The 17,323-nt window shown below is 32.9% G+C and overlaps 1 protein-coding gene and 1 long non-coding RNA gene across 3 annotated transcripts; both read left to right on the plus strand.

The window, feature by feature from the left end:
- The first annotated feature begins 2,317 nt into the window (after positions 1–2,317).
- On the plus strand, positions 2,318–11,094 carry LOC110021692. 2 transcript variants are annotated; one of them, XR_002293672.1, is made up of 5 exons: positions 2,320–2,615; positions 2,721–2,900; positions 2,989–3,042; positions 8,582–8,676; positions 11,000–11,094. It is a non-coding gene; the product is annotated as an uncharacterized LOC110021692 (long non-coding RNA). The 2 variants fall into 2 exon arrangements; XR_002293673.1 differs by lacking the exons at positions 8,582–8,676; positions 11,000–11,094 and adding an exon at positions 3,390–3,544 and having other exon boundaries at positions 2,318–2,615.
- Positions 11,095–11,467: 373 nt separating this feature from the next.
- LOC110021691 (iron-sulfur assembly protein IscA-like 2, mitochondrial) lies at positions 11,468–16,734 on the plus strand. Its single transcript, XM_020720284.1, has 4 exons — positions 11,468–11,880; positions 12,497–12,627; positions 12,701–12,809; positions 16,570–16,734. The coding sequence occupies exons 1-4, from the start codon at positions 11,740–11,742 to the stop codon at positions 16,630–16,632; spliced, it is 444 nt and encodes a 147-aa protein (XP_020575943.1). The 5' UTR covers positions 11,468–11,739; the 3' UTR covers positions 16,633–16,734.
- The last annotated feature ends 589 nt before the right edge of the window (positions 16,735–17,323 follow it).

The raw sequence follows: 17,323 nt of genomic DNA on the forward strand, positions 1-17,323 counted from the left end.
TGATCTATTCCTAAATGTTCGGTATTTTTCATGCAAGGCTATCTACACCCCTTTGTTATTTATGAATATATATTACTACATTATTGCCAAAAACCCCTGGTTATTGGAAAACCTAGGGGCACGGTTGCAAAATCTTGAAGAACTGGGCGAATTTGTCTTTTCTGTATAAAACTATCTGTATTTCGTTCATTTGGTGAAAGATGATGGCATTCTAGTGGCTGTTTGGTTGCCAGTAGATTTGATCCTATGGTGATTAAGAAGCTCGGATGGCATGCTGCTGGTATCCGCCACATGCAACCGCTACCATGCGCTTGCATTTTGTTTTTGGGAAATTTTATTACAGAGGGCACAATTCTTATGTATTTTACATCTCTCACCTAAACAGTCATATTTACATACATAACACTTTGGTCCTTTAAACCTATGTGGATTTTACTTTGTTTTTCATTTTGGGTCTATTACATACATAGCACTCAAAACATTGCTATTTGTAAAACAAGCACCCGCTTGCATCCCCTTTTTCATGTTTATGGAGGCAATTACATACCTATTTGTAAAACTAGCACCCGCTTGCATACCCGCTTACAATCCTATTTACTTATGTTTGAAGAGCTCCTTTGGCTCCCAATTCATCTACTAGCTTGTATACAAGAATCGGAGGCCCTTTCTAATGACGAATCAAGTGGAATCTCAGCCTCTGTAAATGCCTTTCTTAGGGCTTGTTTGGCAACTTTGCGGATTTAATTCATGCAAGACTTGGTAAATCCTAGTGTTGCTAAATTTTAGACTGTTTGACATGACTCCTATTACTATGTTTGGATTATTACCTGTTCGGTTGCAAGTAGATTTAGTGCCTATGGTATTTAATTTTTGGATCCGAACCATTAACTTTGCTGTGCTAAATATTTTGCTCATATTTAAAAATTTGAGGCTCTTTCTAGTGTTGGATCAAGGGGAATCTGAGCCTATTGCAATTTCTTTATTTCTTGTTTTTTTCAAGTTAAGGGTTGTTTTTAGTTTTTTAGCTTTTTGGGTTTTGATTTATCGGGTTTAATCAGACGCTTTGTTGTTGATTTCATTGAAGTTGTGTGACTCACCTGGCCAATTAGCCTGATAATTATTCTTTCTCGTGTTTCAATTATGATGGATGGATCATTTACTGCATTTTTTGCAACATACAAGGTCTTGCTCACTTAAGATTAACTATCTTATGCTTTATTACTTTTATTTTGAAGTTAGGATTTTGAAGGAGGTAATGGAGTCTGTTCTTCTTCCTTTTGAGGATAGATTTTGAATTCTCCAATTATTACCATGGTTATTACATCTTGCGCTCACTGGCATAACTCCTTTAGTAGCTAGCTTGGAACTGTTTCCTTTCGTTTGCTATATCATCCTTGTTTTTTACCTTGGGGATATGCTTAAATCCTGCCAAACACAAAAATGGCAACTTTGTGGGAAAAGCTTGGAATATGTCTGTATAATTTGTCCTTTTCCACAAGAAAGGACGACATTTTAGGGCCTCTGCAAGCAACTATTGTTGCTATACATTTAGAATTTTAGGCTGTTTAGAATGGTGCACATGTTTAGTTGTTTTTCAGGGTTTTAATTTTCAGTTTTGACAGATGCTTAGGTCATGATGTCAGAAACCTGTGTGGCTATTACAGTCGATTTTCTACACGCTTCACAGTCCTTGCCCCCTCCTTTAATGGAAGACCTGTAAATTCTTTAATTACAACACTTGCATGTTTAACCCTTCAATCTCCTAACCCTTCTTTAATGGAGGTCCCTGTCAATTCTTTATTGGTTGCATGATTCATACTACCATTTCATTTGTTTATTTTTTAATTTATTTAGTAATCATCATCATCATCACTATTAATCTTATTCCAGATATTTGTATTGGGAGATCAAACCAGATTACAACAACGTCAATCAAAGTTAAAGGCTACATTAATTCTTGAATGAATTTGATGAACAAAACTGTGCAAGTCTGAGCCTCATTCATTTGTAGTCATTCTGTTTGTTTGCTTAGCTAGAACCTGGAAACAATTTTTACTAGTTTTTTTTTCATGTAATTGACTTTATTAGCTTGCATTGTATAGCATTTTTATTCAAGATTTACTTTAAGTGAAGCTATTACATATTAGAACACTCAAAATTGGATAAATCAGATAAAATTCTGTAAATTTTACAAGTATCCTAGATTTCGCACCCTTCAGAATTGAATCAAAACAATGTAATAAATTTTTATGCACCAAATCAATCAATTATGTGTCTAACACTATGCATGGATTTTTAACTGATTGGGAGATAAAATTATGAAGTTATAAGTTTAATTAAATTAATTAAACCTTAATTAATTCTAATGTTCTCCTAATTCACATGATTATTGTTTCCAACTATCTTTCACGCAATTTTTAGTGTTGGTTTCTATAGAATGACCTCCAGAACCTTCGATTCCTTTCTCGATTTCCTCTCCTCGATTTTGGCTCAACAAAAGGATTTGTGATCCTTCACTATAGCAAAGAGATGAGCAGCACAGAGCAGCCGCACGAACTGGATGACCCGCTGAATACCGCATACGACATTTCAACCTTTGGGAACGAAAACAAAATGTATGAATCTCTCTTTTGCTCTATTCTAGATATTTATTTTCTTCCTCTCGCTTTTGCTTTGATGTATGCCTCGATTTTATGTGTTTTCATTTCCGGTCGTTGTAGCTAGCGCCGAAATTATGTCGGAAGTGTTAAACTTGGTTTGCAAGCTTCCATAAGGGCTTTAACACAATTAGCAAAGGGGAAGAGAGATTTGAGGTGTTACGAAGAGTTGAGAAAATCTGTGGTTTCGAAAAGGCAAATTCATGTCGAGAAACCCCTTTGAGCTATATGATGGCATTAAAGGTATGTTTTTGGTTAAATCACGATAAGAGCTAGGATTTCATGAATTCTTACAATGCTTATAAATTCTATGGTTGTTTACTCGAGGCAGCGAGTTCGAGACGAGCAGAAAGAAACTCATCGTAGGGATGATCTGTCAATCCAGGTGAAATAATGTTATGTTAATTCAAGAAAAATAATATTTTGTAGGTTTTCATATTATTTCTCGTTTGACACGCATGTATTTAGAGTTTTTTGCATTTTATGGAAGACTATCTACACTAAATGTATGAATGCAAACTGATTTTTCTTACGATACATGTGATGTTATGCTATGATGTATATGATTATGCTTATGATATAAATTGATTGCTTATATTTATTTGTTATGATTCGTATATGTGATATATGAAATGCCTATGAATGTTTACTACGAAGATTATGCTTTAAGAAATGTCACAATGAATGTTTTGAATCGATTATTACATGAGTGCTTGCAACTATGCTATGCAGGGATATGATATTTTCGACTCCTAGTACTCAGACAACAACGAAACTTCAGAATATGTTGTGATCGAACAGTGACAGTGTAAGGAACAGTTGGTATCATGAGACTGTTGATAACTGTTATGTTGGCAACATTTATCAACAGTTAATATAATCTTTATAGCAGGGTAATGATCTATGATGACAGTTATATGAAAATAACTGATGACTATCCATTTGCAAGTGATATTATTAGCAAAATTATTTTATTATGCTATGATATTATTATAATAACATTGTTATGACTATATATGGATGAACTGACATGTATGCTTTATATCATAGTCTTGTTTTCTACACTATCTATTTGTTTATGTTCTATACGCTTCTAGCATATTATGACTTGTGTGTAAACATATACAGTTTCATATGAATATGCATGTTATTTTTTTATGTATAAAACTATATTTTAATCTTGATTATTTCGCTGAGCTGGTTGTTGCTCAGTTTACTTGTTGTCTTTCATGAAAGGGCAAGCACCAAGCGAGTAGCCAGGTGTGATTTGTACGGCTTTTGATATGTATTATTTTAAGAGCTTGTCTAGTTTTTGGGTACTTATTTTATTTATTTATTAGATTTAGGGGTTCTGTATAGTTTTTATATTTTGAGGATATGATTTTTCATGCTTTCAAGTATAAATATGAATGAATTATAAAATACAATGTATCACATGTGTTATGATAATTTAGTTAGACTAGTTCATTACCCACTAGGCCTTGATTCTGCAAGTATGGACGAGTATTGGTAAAGATTTAATTTGGTCGAATTATTCGCCTCTATCGCACCTTTGCTGACCCTTAAAAATCAGTCATCAATTGGGATGTGACAGCTTCTCAACAACACTAGTCTTGATTTGTAGAATTAGGACTCAGTGGATGATGAACTAGTCTAACTAAATTGTCACAAACATGTGTGATACATTCTCTTTCATAATTTATTCATGTACATATTCAAAAGTATGGAAAATCATATCACCAAAACGTATAATCTATACAGCGTTGTTAAATTCAATATAATTTAGATAGATTTTCTAAAAAGTTTATATTGGCTCCCTAAAATTATACAGATCAAAATTTGTATGACCCACACACTAAGTAAAAGGTAAAAATGTAGAGTGGGTAACGACAAGTTCAGAGAAATAATTAAAAGATTAAAATAAGATTTTATATATAGAGAAAAAAAACGTATATGCTCATATGTAATTGTATATGTTTACACACTAGTCACAATATGTTAGAATCATATAACATGAAAAGAAAAGTCGGCAGTATAGAAACTAAGATTGTTGAGTATAAATGTATGCCATTAAGTATGAAATCATAAATATAACTAAAACATTTTCAAAAGTTATTTATCTCATGTATTATATTAATATCAGTTCATAGAGGTCATTTCATAGTAATATGAATTTTATATGTATACACCTAACTTTTCATATTTCTTCTTCATATCATGGGTCGTTACCTTACTCCAAAGTCCATGTGAATTATTGATAAAGGTTGACTCTATCCAACAAAGCAGTTATCAATAGCTCCTTGATACAAACGATTCACCACGCTCTGTCACTGTCTGATCATAACGATTTTCAGAGTCTCATCCTTGTCTGAAAGTTAGGAGTCGGGAATATTATATTCCTGCATAACATACCTATAAGTGCTCTTGTAATATTCAACCCATAATATTATTTGTGACAATTCTTAAAATATAATACATGTAATAAATATTCCTAGGTATTTCATATATCATATGTATGAGTCATAACAAATGATTATCTGTAGACAACTATTTTATAAAGTCATATGTATCATGACAGTGGTATTACATGTATCATAAAAGAAATCAACTGACATTCATACATTCTAAGCAGACATTCATCTACAATATACAAAAAATCTAAATATAACAGTGTCAAATGCATTTTCATATAAAACCTACATAAGGTTATTTTCTTAAAATTAACATAATATTATTTCACCAGACTTAATGGAGCAATCCTACGATTAGTTTCCTCATTCTAGTCTTGAGCTCACCATCTCGTGTAAACAACTTAAATTCTTAGGCAACTTGGAGTTTCATGAAAATTAGTTCATAACATGCATTAACCCAAACCATGACTCATTTGTCAAAATATACCTCAAATGCGCTTCTCGGCATAACCTAATCTTTTTCCAATCCACCTAAACTTCTCCCCTTTTCTTTCTAACACCTCAATCTTCCTTTCACCTTCACTAATTTCATGTTAAAATCCTTACGAAGCTTGCAAACTAAGTTTGACGCTTCTGATACAAGTTCGACGTCAACTACGATGATCAGAAATTAAAAAAAGATACAAAATCGATATAAATATCAAAACAGAAGCAAGAGAAAGGAAACAAATGTTTAAAACAACAATTAAGAGAGATTCATTCATTTATTTTTTTGTTCACGAAACCTAAAATGTTACAAGTGGCACTCAGTGAGTTGTCCAGTTCGTGCGACTGTTTTGTGTGACACTCACCCCTTTGCTACGATGACTGATCGCAGGTCTTTCTGTCGTGCCAAATCTGAGACAAGGAGAGAAATCAAGAAAGAAATTAGAGGTCATTCAATCGAAACCCGCACTAAAAATTGCGTGAAAAGCGGATGGAAACAATAATCATGTGGATTTTATATATCAAATTGATCGATTTGAAGTGTAGAATTTTATGAAGTTGTTTTGATTCAATTTTGAGAGGTGCGATATTTAGAGTAATTTTAAAATTTGTAGAATTTTACCAGATCTATCCCGTTTTGGGGGTCACACATACTACTTTTAAGAAACTGCTACTTATCTCATTTTTATAATCTCAAATCCATGAGAAGGCCAAGATATTTATTTGGCTTGTAATGTTACCTTGCCTTGCTTATTAGTTTCCTTTTTTTTAATAAGTTGTGTGTTTCTCAATTTTGGTTGATTGTCTTTATAATATAATAGAGTTGTTTTTGATGACTAGCTGATGTATGTCTCCAACATTTTTAGTTGCAGCTCTAACCATGCTATGCAAATAGTGTAGAACACTTCAATTCTAATTATTATTCCGCACAATGTTTTTTTTTCTTGCTCCTTTTCCATTGGGTTACCTGACTTGGATTTATGTTTTGTATCACTTGTTGCTTCTTTACTTCATTTGCTAGCTACAATAGTTTAGATGAACACATTTTCCAGTTGGCGAGGCCCCTCAGTGCTTTTGAATTGTTGTTTGTCTAGTGACATGGACCCAGCACTGTTCTGGTACTGAGAGTCTCCTACTCTGTCAGGGGGCTCGAGTGACCCTTCAATCGTTGTTTTCTTGCACTTTCTTCTAGGGGTTTTGCTCCCTCCCCTTTCTCATTGCTTCTTTCATGGCGTCCAACATCTGGCCCATCATCTAGTTTTTTAACTTTTTGATTTGTTCTTGCCCAAACTCCCTAGTGCATGACATGTTTGCGGTGTCTCTTTAGTGGGTTTTCTTCTCCTTGTTGTACTCATTTTCTTGTTGCTGACGTGATCCATGTTCATCAGACTTTTTAGGATATTGAATCTGAATCTGTCCTGTGAATTTTACCCATGGAATAGAACGTAGAAAGAGAGAGGGAGAGAAAGATAAAGATGAAAGAGTGAGTGCACAATAATGAACAGTTCAATGAGGGAATTTTGTAACATTTTATTCATAAATTGATTTCCTATTTATAAACAAAATTGGTACAATATGTGAAGTTATATTTGGTGCGAAGTACCAAAAATAACCTCTAAGTAGGGATTGTATAGGTTATTCTTGGTACTTCGCACTTAAGGTCTGGCTCGGCTAATTGGGCTTGGCATGACTTCGAAGAGCTTTGTAGGTCAACTGAACCTATGGATGTTTTCGGTCGGCTATGCTCTTGAAGTCTTGGCCGATGTCTAGCTAAGGAGTTAATGACTTGGTTTGTGTTTCTGGTAGGCTAGATCTTTAGATGCTATTGATAGGATGGTTTTCAGCGGGTCGGGTTGATAAGATTGATCTGATGGGCTAAATCATGTCGATCAATTGGTACAACCTGATCGTTTGACCCTCAATCTCCGCCGAAGAACTCTGGTCACCAGATCTAAGTTTAAGTTGTCAGGCAAAAGGTGAATCACCATAATCCGACAGGTAGCCTGTCTTTAGACGAAGAAATTCTTGTGGATGGTTGTTGGTCGTCGCTAATACAGTCATGCAATCTGGAGGATTGGATCCTTGGGTTTGATTGCGTTGAAATGTTAGGTTCGGGTGATCATTTGTCTTGCACTGGGCGAGATGCTCAACTCATTATAATGGTTGGTTTTGAGTCACGTTTATTTGGTCGGGCGTATGGGTTCCTCTGGATTTCTGTTGGTTGGTCCGCCTTTTGATATTGTCTCTTGGACTGGTGGATCTCTTCAAAATTCATGCTGTATAATTTCTATGAACATCTCCTAATAATTCAAAACTCTTAGGGGGGTTTGTTTTATTTTTTTGTCAAAATCTCTGTAGTTTTGTTCCTTTAGTACGAAATGATGGCAGTTTAGTGGTTGTTTGGTTGGAGCGGCTCGTTGTTCAAGAATAGTTTATGTTCGTCTCGTTAAGAAGCTCATGTTTGATTCGTTTGCCAAGCAATTGAGCTGAACAAGAACAATTTTTTTCGCAGTGGATAGATAAATAAGCCGAACACGGACAAAAATTTGTTCATTTGCGTTAAGCTCATTTTGACTTGAAATAATTTATATATATATGTCTTGCAAGCTTACAAAGTTTTATAATCAATTAAAATTATTAATTAAAAAAATAGAATAAAAAACAGCATATGTAAAAAAAAGTTATTTTGCAAGATTAGGACAATCAACCAAAATAGAGCAGCTGATGTAAAAAAAGTTATTTTATTTTACATCAGCCGGTCATTAAAAAATAACTTTTTTTAATAATTTTTGTGCTGCTCTATTACGGTTTTCTTTCTTGCTGTTATCTGACTTGGATTTATTGCGTGAATCACCTGCTGCTGCTTTACGTCATTTGCTAGCAGTCATAATTTAGATGGAGCTATTTTCCATACCTGACATTTATGTTTTCTGCACCTAATTTTCTTCTAACATATCCCTTATGGATTATTTTTAATTTTCTATTTATATTTTTTATTTTTATGTATGAGCTTCACCTGTTTTGCAGACATTTTTTTATTTCTCTGGTTTGATAAGGAGCTTCAACCATGCTTCCATGCTGATTCAAAGTTGATTTATTATTCCCATCATTTTCCCCAGCAGGTATTATTCATTGCACTCATTGTGACACCTTTTTTGTTTTAAGCTTGAAAATTAAGAAATTATTATATTAGAGGGACAAGATTGGGTAATGAAACATAGAATTCAGGTTAATGATAGATCAAACCTAACACATATGATTTATGCTAAATAGAAATGATAATTCATGTCCTCTTCTTCCTCATGAGTGGGCTTTCTCACCTTTTTCCTTTTTATGAATTCTGCTTCTTGTTAGATTTTATATTTCATTTACATCCATGTCATAGCATTGAATTTGAGTTGGTGTTTTGAAGGAAGCAAAATGGCTTTTGGTGTGGGATCCCTCGAAATGATCAAAATGGAAAGATTCTACTAAACTAGTAATTAATAATATTTTAATTATTTAATTATTTTGAGTTAAAATAACTTGAGCACTATTGCATAAGCTCTTTATTATATTCATTTATAAATCGAGTTCAAGGTATTTATTTATATTATGAGAAACTGTGTAGTGAACGATTTTAACATCATGTTTTCAAGAGCTGCGAATGAGTTTTTTAACCCTTAGAAGTAATAATGATCTAAAAGAACATTTAACCATAATGTTGAAATGGATATCAAAGAAAATGAAAAAATGTTTTCAGTGTCAAGGTTTGTTCCATTCTTACACAACATTTGGTCTCTCTTACGGTTCACATGAGGCAATTTTTTCACAGCTTTGGTTCATTTTACTTATATTTCATTTGAGAAAAAAGTACTAAAGTTTTCTTTGGCCATCACTTTTTTGCTTCTTTTTAGTAATTGTTGTGGTGAGAATTCACTTTGTTCAGCCAAACCTCTTTTAGTTTGGCAAATATCTTCAGTGAAAATACAATTTAACCCTTCAATGAAAATACAATTACACACACATTTATTGTATCACCATTCGTCTCGCTCTCTCTCTAGTGCCACCCTCTTCTGCGAATCCTCTGTGCATTTTTATCTAAATTTCTAGTTCCACCATAATGCTCTGTTGTACATGTTTTCTTACCGTAGGATTTTCTATGTATTTTTACACATCTAACACCATTTTCAATTAGTACATATATGCCACCTTACATATACATGAAAAGGTGTATGTCTCTTTTTAAAAGTTAAAAGGTGGTATTGTTGTTGTGATAATGAAAGATTTAAGTGGTATAAAATAAAATATAAAATGTAGGTTTTAGATATGTTAATGCATGAGAATTGGGTGATATGTATGTAAATGCCCTTTTTTTTATTTGAAGAGGCTATGATGATGTGCCCAAGAAAATATGGCAAGGAGATTTTGGAAGGCCAAAATGCAGGCAACCAATTTCCTTCTTGTTTCACACTGTTAGCCACTTTATTCTGTATTCATTTTGATAATTCTTCTTCTTCTTCTTCTTCTTCTTCTTCATCAGCTTTGGTGCAAATCATTTTGATAATTCATTTGGATGATGAAAAGTGGGCAATTCTGAGCCTTCTTTATTGGCGTCTTTCCAATCAATTGATTTGCTCGAGTTTATTGTTTTGCAAGATTTTCTTAGACGTTTCTTAGTTGGATTTGTTTGGCAATAACTGAATCTCCCACATACTCTAATTTTCATTTTCACAGTTTTGCTTCAGTTGGATGATTTTGTTCTTTATTCTCAAGACAATTCTCATGTATTTACGGGTCGTTTGAGGCAGCCTATAAGTGCGGGGTTATTTTTGAAAACGTCGTAGTACCATTTGGATCGTGTGTTTTGTCTGCTTATCCGAAAACGTGATTCCATTTTTACACTGAACGTAGGCCGCGGGTCGCACAAGCTGTCATATTTGGATCATGCATCTTTAATATTACATCCAAAATAATATTATGAATACTTTTTGAAAGCGCAATACATATTTTCGTTATAGCATTATGATTTCATATTATTTATAAGAAAGCATTATTAATACGCTTTTATATACTAATGTCATTTCGATCATGAAACTTGACTTTTGAGCCTTCTTGATTTGCGTCTGTCGATTGATTTGCTTGAATTAATATGATTTACTAGTTTTTTTTTAATGATCTATATATAAATATAATTTAGAGGTTAAATTCGTAAATCCATAGAAATTAAGTGGTATGTATGCAAATTTTTCAAAATTAAAATAAGATATATTCTCAATACATAAGATATGATCTCAAAACATAAAAAAAAAATGTATAAAAATTAATGGGATATCTCCCAAGGACGTGTGTTAATTAATCCTCAGCAAATTAGGCATAAAAATTAGTTAACATGTGACATACAAATAGTACTTATATATGAGCACTCAGTATATTTTTAACAATATTATCGTGCTTAAATTACAGAAGTCTCCTATCGTACTTTAATTTTCACCTCCCGACACCACTACCAGGCCTCATTGTCTGCAGCTGGCCCGCCTAAAAGTAACAAGAAAGACGCGATGAAATTTAATACTACAGTGTACGTTGATCTAATCATTTTATAAAGTATAAATTTCTTTTAAATAAATAGAGATTGTCTAATTAAATATGTTTTATATTTTATATTTTTAAAAATATATAAATTTACTGCCAAACATATATTTTTTAAAAAATAAAATAAAACAAAAATAAAATAGAGTAAAAAAAAAAAGGAAGTAATCCCAAGAAAGCCCTTAGAATTTAATCAAATAAATAAAATTTTAATATATAATTTAATTTTATTATTTATTTATTAAACAATTACATATAAATTAATTTAATTATAATTAATCTGAAAAAATATCATCAAAATTAATAGAAAAAAAGTACCATAAATAAAATTAAATTAAAACCGCCAGCCTATCTTAATCCTCCTTCCTCCACTTTCCCAAGTTCTCGTCTGGGTCTTTTCTCTCCCTTGTGATGCGGTCGCGATCCGAGCTACCTGGAACCCTAAACAACGTTATCGCCAAGTACAAAGATCACTGAAACTCCCCATCATTCCTCTCTTTCCGGTTCGCTTCTACCTGAAACCATTGAAGAAGCTAGGGATCTTCCTGTTCGCGCTAGGTTTCTTTTCTTCGCGCGTTCTCGGATTTATTAGGGCAAGGGGAAGAAGATTGAAGATGTCGAGATCGTTGCTCCGCCGCTTGACGCCTTTGATCCGTGTTCACGCCGAGCGGAACCAGCGGATTCTGACATCTGCCGCGGAGGAATTGTCTCCCGATGTTCACGCCGCCGTCTACATGACCGATAACTGCGTCAGGGTAACTTACCTCCCTTCTTCTTAATCGCCTCGGTAGCTGATTTATTTGAGCGATTTTGTTATTTTCAAGCTTGGTGTATGTTTTGATGCTTTAATACTTCTCCGATTCACTCTCTTATTAGTCTATGTTTGATGTTTAACTAATGTGATAGTTTCAGTGGAAATTTCATATTAGAAACATTTTTTTCCGGAAATTTATATCCGTAGCACCCAATTCTTATGCATTTAAGTATCTCACATCTAAACTTTCATATTTACAGGCAAAGCAACCTTCTCTATGTATGAAAAGTTGGATTGCGGCATTAAATAATGTATATTGGTGTTGTTTTTGATGTGATAGGAAATAATTTGGTGCTTTGGCTATTAAATGAAATTTTTGGTGTGAGATACGTAAATACATAAGAATTGGGTGCTACATATTTGTAATTTTTATTATTATTTTTTTTTTTTGTTAATACACTCGGAATCATAATATGGCGCTGTCGCTGAAATTATTTCATGATAGAATTTGCACAAGGTTGCTTTTCTGCTAGTCCTTTTCTGTAAATTATTGAATGTGCCACTTTCTTATCTCTCATATATTGAAGTTTTGATTCGTTTAAAGAACTGCTCTGTAGAGACTGAAAGAATTGAATGCCAAGGAAGAATCTTTTGAAGGAAAGATGCTTCGGTTAAGTGTTGAAACTGGCGGATGTTCTGGTTTTCAGTATGCTTTTCTGTTGGACGAGAAGAAAAATGAAGATGACCGGTATGAAAGTAAAAGCGAAAAGTATTGCTATACATAGGGAATCCCCTCTTATTTGTTGTGATTGTGGTTGTAGAATTTTCGCGAAGGATGGCGTTATGTTGGTGGTTGACAGCATATCTTATGATTTTGTGAAGGGTGCCACTGTTGATTATGTTGATGAATTGATTCGCTCTGCTTTCCAGGTTAGACTTATTTCCATCCATCATAAAATCATTTCTATCAGAGAGGGCTATGTTTTTCTTGCATCATTTGATTGTTAAAGGTCCAACTATAGAAGCATCGAGCACACCTTGCTTGGTTAACAGGTTTGAACTTTATTTGACTGCTGTGCTTGAAAAGAAGGACATTTGAAGGTTTTAGTTTCAAACAAAAGAAGTCAGCTTGTAATATGTGTGATAACAGATCATGTTTTGTTTTAACAATTCAACCTAAACCTGAAATCAAAATGTTGGTTTTATCCTGGCTCGACAAACTGAACTCAAGTAGGCCTTGGAAGCTACTTGAATGAATTTTAAGCCAGCATGATTGCCTTAATGGCTCAACATTTTTGAACTCTGTTTATGTTTCATTTATGCGTCAACTATTTTTCCCAAACATCCCTTGGGAACATGATTTTTAAAAAGAAGAGCCTTGGTAATTTCAAAAAGATGTTTTTTCTTGCCGCCCCTTTTTATTGTGGGGAGTTAGGAAGAATCTCTTTTTATTGTGGGGAGTTAGGAAAAAAAGATTCGAGAATGCCAGATTTTAATTAAAATAATCTCTTGCATTATCCATCTAGATTTTATTAATGTTCGCCCCAAACTGAATTTTGATCATGTTAAAAAGGATTGGAAGCATATGACTCGAGCTAGATTTTTATTTAATAACATATCTACGTATATTTTGATTGCTATGATCAATAAATATTATAAACCTGTTAGGCCCAAAAGTATTAATGATTTGAGGATCCTTAAATATCAAAGTGGATTAACAAAAAAATGAGTAGATGATTGTGATCCACTTGAAGAAAATGATATCTTATGGTTTTTAGAAATCTCATAAGTTTCCTAATGAAAATTTACATCAAGTTTAGAAACATGTAGCATAATTTTAAGGGTGATGAAATGGAAAAAATAACGTTCCCTTGGCTTACAATAATAATTAAGAAGTTCTCAGTTACTTTGATTTTTTTTTTAAATTTCTAGGTTAGGGTTGGTAGTTGACAGAGCTGTTGATAGAGTTTCTTATGTGATACTTGTTTTCTGAGTCTATTATCCATATGTTAAATGATCCATTTCAGGGACTGTAAACACAAAAAATTGAAGTTTTTCCATTCTTAGCTCTAGATCATCACCCAACTAACTTTTCAAGAGACTTGAATAAACTTTTAATTAATTTTCCCTTAGTTAGATTTGAGTCTGCAAATTGAGCTTCTCCTTTCAAGTTTCAATTGATTTTCTTCCTATCCAAGACCTTAAGGTTTTACGTGGAGTTTCCAACGATTCTCTTTGGTATATCCCTTATTATTGTAATAGTTGCACCGTAACTATTTTTTTCTAATTGAAATTTTTTTCTTCAGATTTTGTAGGTTTAAATGCAATTAGTTTTTTCTCTTACATTTTCTCTTTTGCGGTTGCCGTGAAAGCCTTTTTGAGTTAGATGTTTCCAACTTGATTGTCCTTTTCCTTTATTCAATTTGTGCAAAGGATTAAGCTTTATTAAGGGATGACATGACTTTCCCAATTAAGGCTTCCAAAAAACTCAAATTTTTTTTTCTTTCTACATATTATTTTAAAATCACAACATCATCGGTGTATTTCATTTTGATATTTTCTTAGTAATTTTAATTCCAAAAAAAAGCTTCATTCACTAAAGCATTCTATGAAAGATATGTTACCTTGTTTGGTATTTCGATGAAAGCTTTCTATTAAGGGAAGCATCTTGACCGTTCTTTATGTTTTTAAAGAGCTTCCTAAACTTCATTTGTTGTTGTGAGGAACATGTTAGTTCTTTTGCTGAATGGTGATATAATCATGAAGCATTTCCATCCTGAAATCTATTTGGTGATGAAGTTTCTATTTCCTTTCAAGACTCTTCACGAATTACGACAATTTTGAATTATTTTTTCAATTTAGTGGGTATTAGGTTTATAATTTTTACAGTTCTTTGATTGGATATTTCCGGTTCTCAAGATTCATGATTTTTGGCTCACTAGAAGAGAAATCAATTTCTCAAATATGGAGAAGGAAGCAAATAGGAATAATGGAGTTACATTTAAACAAGTCAGAGTTTGCGATCCTAAACTGGATCTCTTATCTCTTGTACAAAAGAGGAATAGCTAAAGAAGCGCACTTTTTGTTAACATCCAATGGGTAAAATGTACACATTATGATATGTTTTAAGTTGCTTTAAATCAAGATACCCGCTTCATACTTTGCATTATGCTAACTTACAATATGAAATGTTTTTTTGGTAACAAACCCAATTGTCTCCTACATTTGTTTCGAAGTGTATAACAACCATGAACTCACACTATATAATGCCATCAAAACTTTCAAATGTACAAGTATGTGCATTCCACCAGTTTTGTTATATGCTTATTCACAATTATGCAGCCCCCTCAGCTTGAAATTGTTTTTATCCGGGCTTCTGACCTGTAACTTGACTGAAATAAATCGATCGATTTCTTCTTGAACTCATATGTTCTGTTAGTTCTGACTTTTGCACCTAATCTTTAGTCTATTTGTTCAAGAAAGCATGTCCTTTGAGCCTCCTCTATATGTAAAAGAGATGAATCTAGATGAGTCTTCCTTGAGGTGAGCTAGTTTATTTTAACAAAATTTCACGAATTAGGGTTTACTTAGTTCTAGGTTGAGAACTTTTATGAGTGCAAGCTGTAATTATGTTGGCTTGATGGGATTACGGGCTTGATATTGGCCTGATATAATTAAGTTGGGCTGACAGGCATTGTAATGTACTACTTAATAATGTTGTTGAACCTTGCAGCTTAAAGAAGGCTCGTTAAGTGAGGTTTACAAACTCGAATATGAGGTGAGCCCATTTTTTATCATTTAGATTCTGGACTTGTGTTTGGTGGCAAGAGTGCAAAAGCGGGAGTGAGACCCAAATGACGAGAAAGAGGCATAGGGCATGATAGGATGGGGTTGTAGCAGACGTCATGTGCTGTACATGTCGAGTGCAAAAGCTTTCTCGCTAACGAGCGAGATGGCATAGAGAGGCGAGAGGGATGAATAGAGTGCAAGGTACTTATGAATGAAAGAGAGTCGCTCGTCTAAGACTTGTGTAGGAAATGTGGACAATTAAATTTAATCATGCTATTGTTTTTCATGTTTTTTAGTAGATATTTTTCTTACTAATTTGTGAATGGTACAACAACAACGACAAAAACAAAGCCTTAATCCCACTACGTGGGGCCGGCTACATATAATCCTTTTTTCTTATAATCCTTTTTTCTTCACGTGGGGCCGGCTACATATAATCCTTTTTTCTTCATTGCGTCCTATTTAGTATCATAATTTGTGAATGGTAAATGGGTAAAAATTGGTTGCATAAATCTTACCTTCTATGGATATCTTGAACTAAATGAAAAAAGGAGAAGCAATAATGAATTACACTTTGATCACTCATGTTATTAATTAGTAGTATTATCTGTTGATATGCATAATGATTTACTTGGCCGCACTTGGCTACCGGTAATTCATCAGGGTATATTTGTAACTGCATATCTTTTAACATATTGATTGAAAATAGAGTGAAAAATGTGAAGTGTTAGGTTCAAAGGCTTGCTTTGCTAAATAAAGAAGAAAGAAAACTGCATGTTTATTTTACTGACTCGATCCAATCTAGCAACGGCAGAACTTTCTTTTTTTTTATTTGATATTTTATCTATTAAAGAATTATGTGCTTGTGCGGTTGAATTAGGTATAGAAATTTGATATGCAGGTAACAACAAATCCAAGTGCAGTTGGTGGATGTAGCTGTAAAGCCTCTTTTATGGTTAAATGACCGCCACAACTTATTGTCATTGTGAATTTATCAATTTATCTGTTTGTATCATATACTCTTTTCCCAAATAATTATAATTATAATCACGCTTCTATTTTAAAATCTCCCTCCATTCTTCATTACTTAGAACAAATCAAACTTTATGAATTTCTGCATCCTTTTTTTTTTTCCCCTCAACTGTGTTATATTTCAGTTTGGGTATGCCTATAAAGCATGTATTGAAAATGGCAGTGTTGTAATAAAAATAATTTTATTTCAGTACTGTAGTATTGTATTTATTTATAATTTTAAATTTTTTAAAAAAAATTATATATTTTTTGGGAATAATAAGACGCTTTTTAATAATAGTAATAAACTTATTATGACAATATTTGGTGATCATCAAAAATAGTGATGTAAAGATAAATAGTAGTAAAATAATTTATAATTTTTATAAATATATATTTAATATTATAAACAAGTGCTAGTTAAAATTTAGTGATTAAAATAGTGTGACTTATAATAAAAAAGTAAAAGTAGGCTTCATTTTCTGATTAGCTTACATTCTTAATCAAAATTATTTTTTATTTTATGGAAAATGTTAATACTTATATTAATCGCATTTTTAACCATCCCGACCTCCAAAAGATTAATTCAAATTTAAATTTAATTTCAATTTTAAAATCAAGCAAAAAATTAAAACAAACGGCCC

The sequence above is a fragment of the Phalaenopsis equestris genome, unplaced genomic scaffold (assembly GCF_001263595.1).
Source record: "Phalaenopsis equestris unplaced genomic scaffold, ASM126359v1 Scaffold000140, whole genome shotgun sequence".
NCBI classification, from domain to species: Eukaryota; Viridiplantae; Streptophyta; class Magnoliopsida; order Asparagales; family Orchidaceae; genus Phalaenopsis; species Phalaenopsis equestris.

Bases quoted from the DNA above. Each gene is read 5' to 3' on its own strand.
- LOC110021691 (XM_020720284.1), top strand. From the start codon at position 11,740: ATGTCGAGATCGTTGCTCCGCCGCTTGACGCCTTTGATCCGTGTTCAC. The intron at 11,881-12,496 runs GTAACTTACCTC...ACTGCTCTGTAG, and splicing joins TGACCGATAACTGCGTCAGG to AGACTGAAAGAATTGAATGC. The intron at 12,628-12,700 runs GTATGAAAGTAA...TTGTGGTTGTAG, and splicing joins AAGAAAAATGAAGATGACCG to AATTTTCGCGAAGGATGGCG.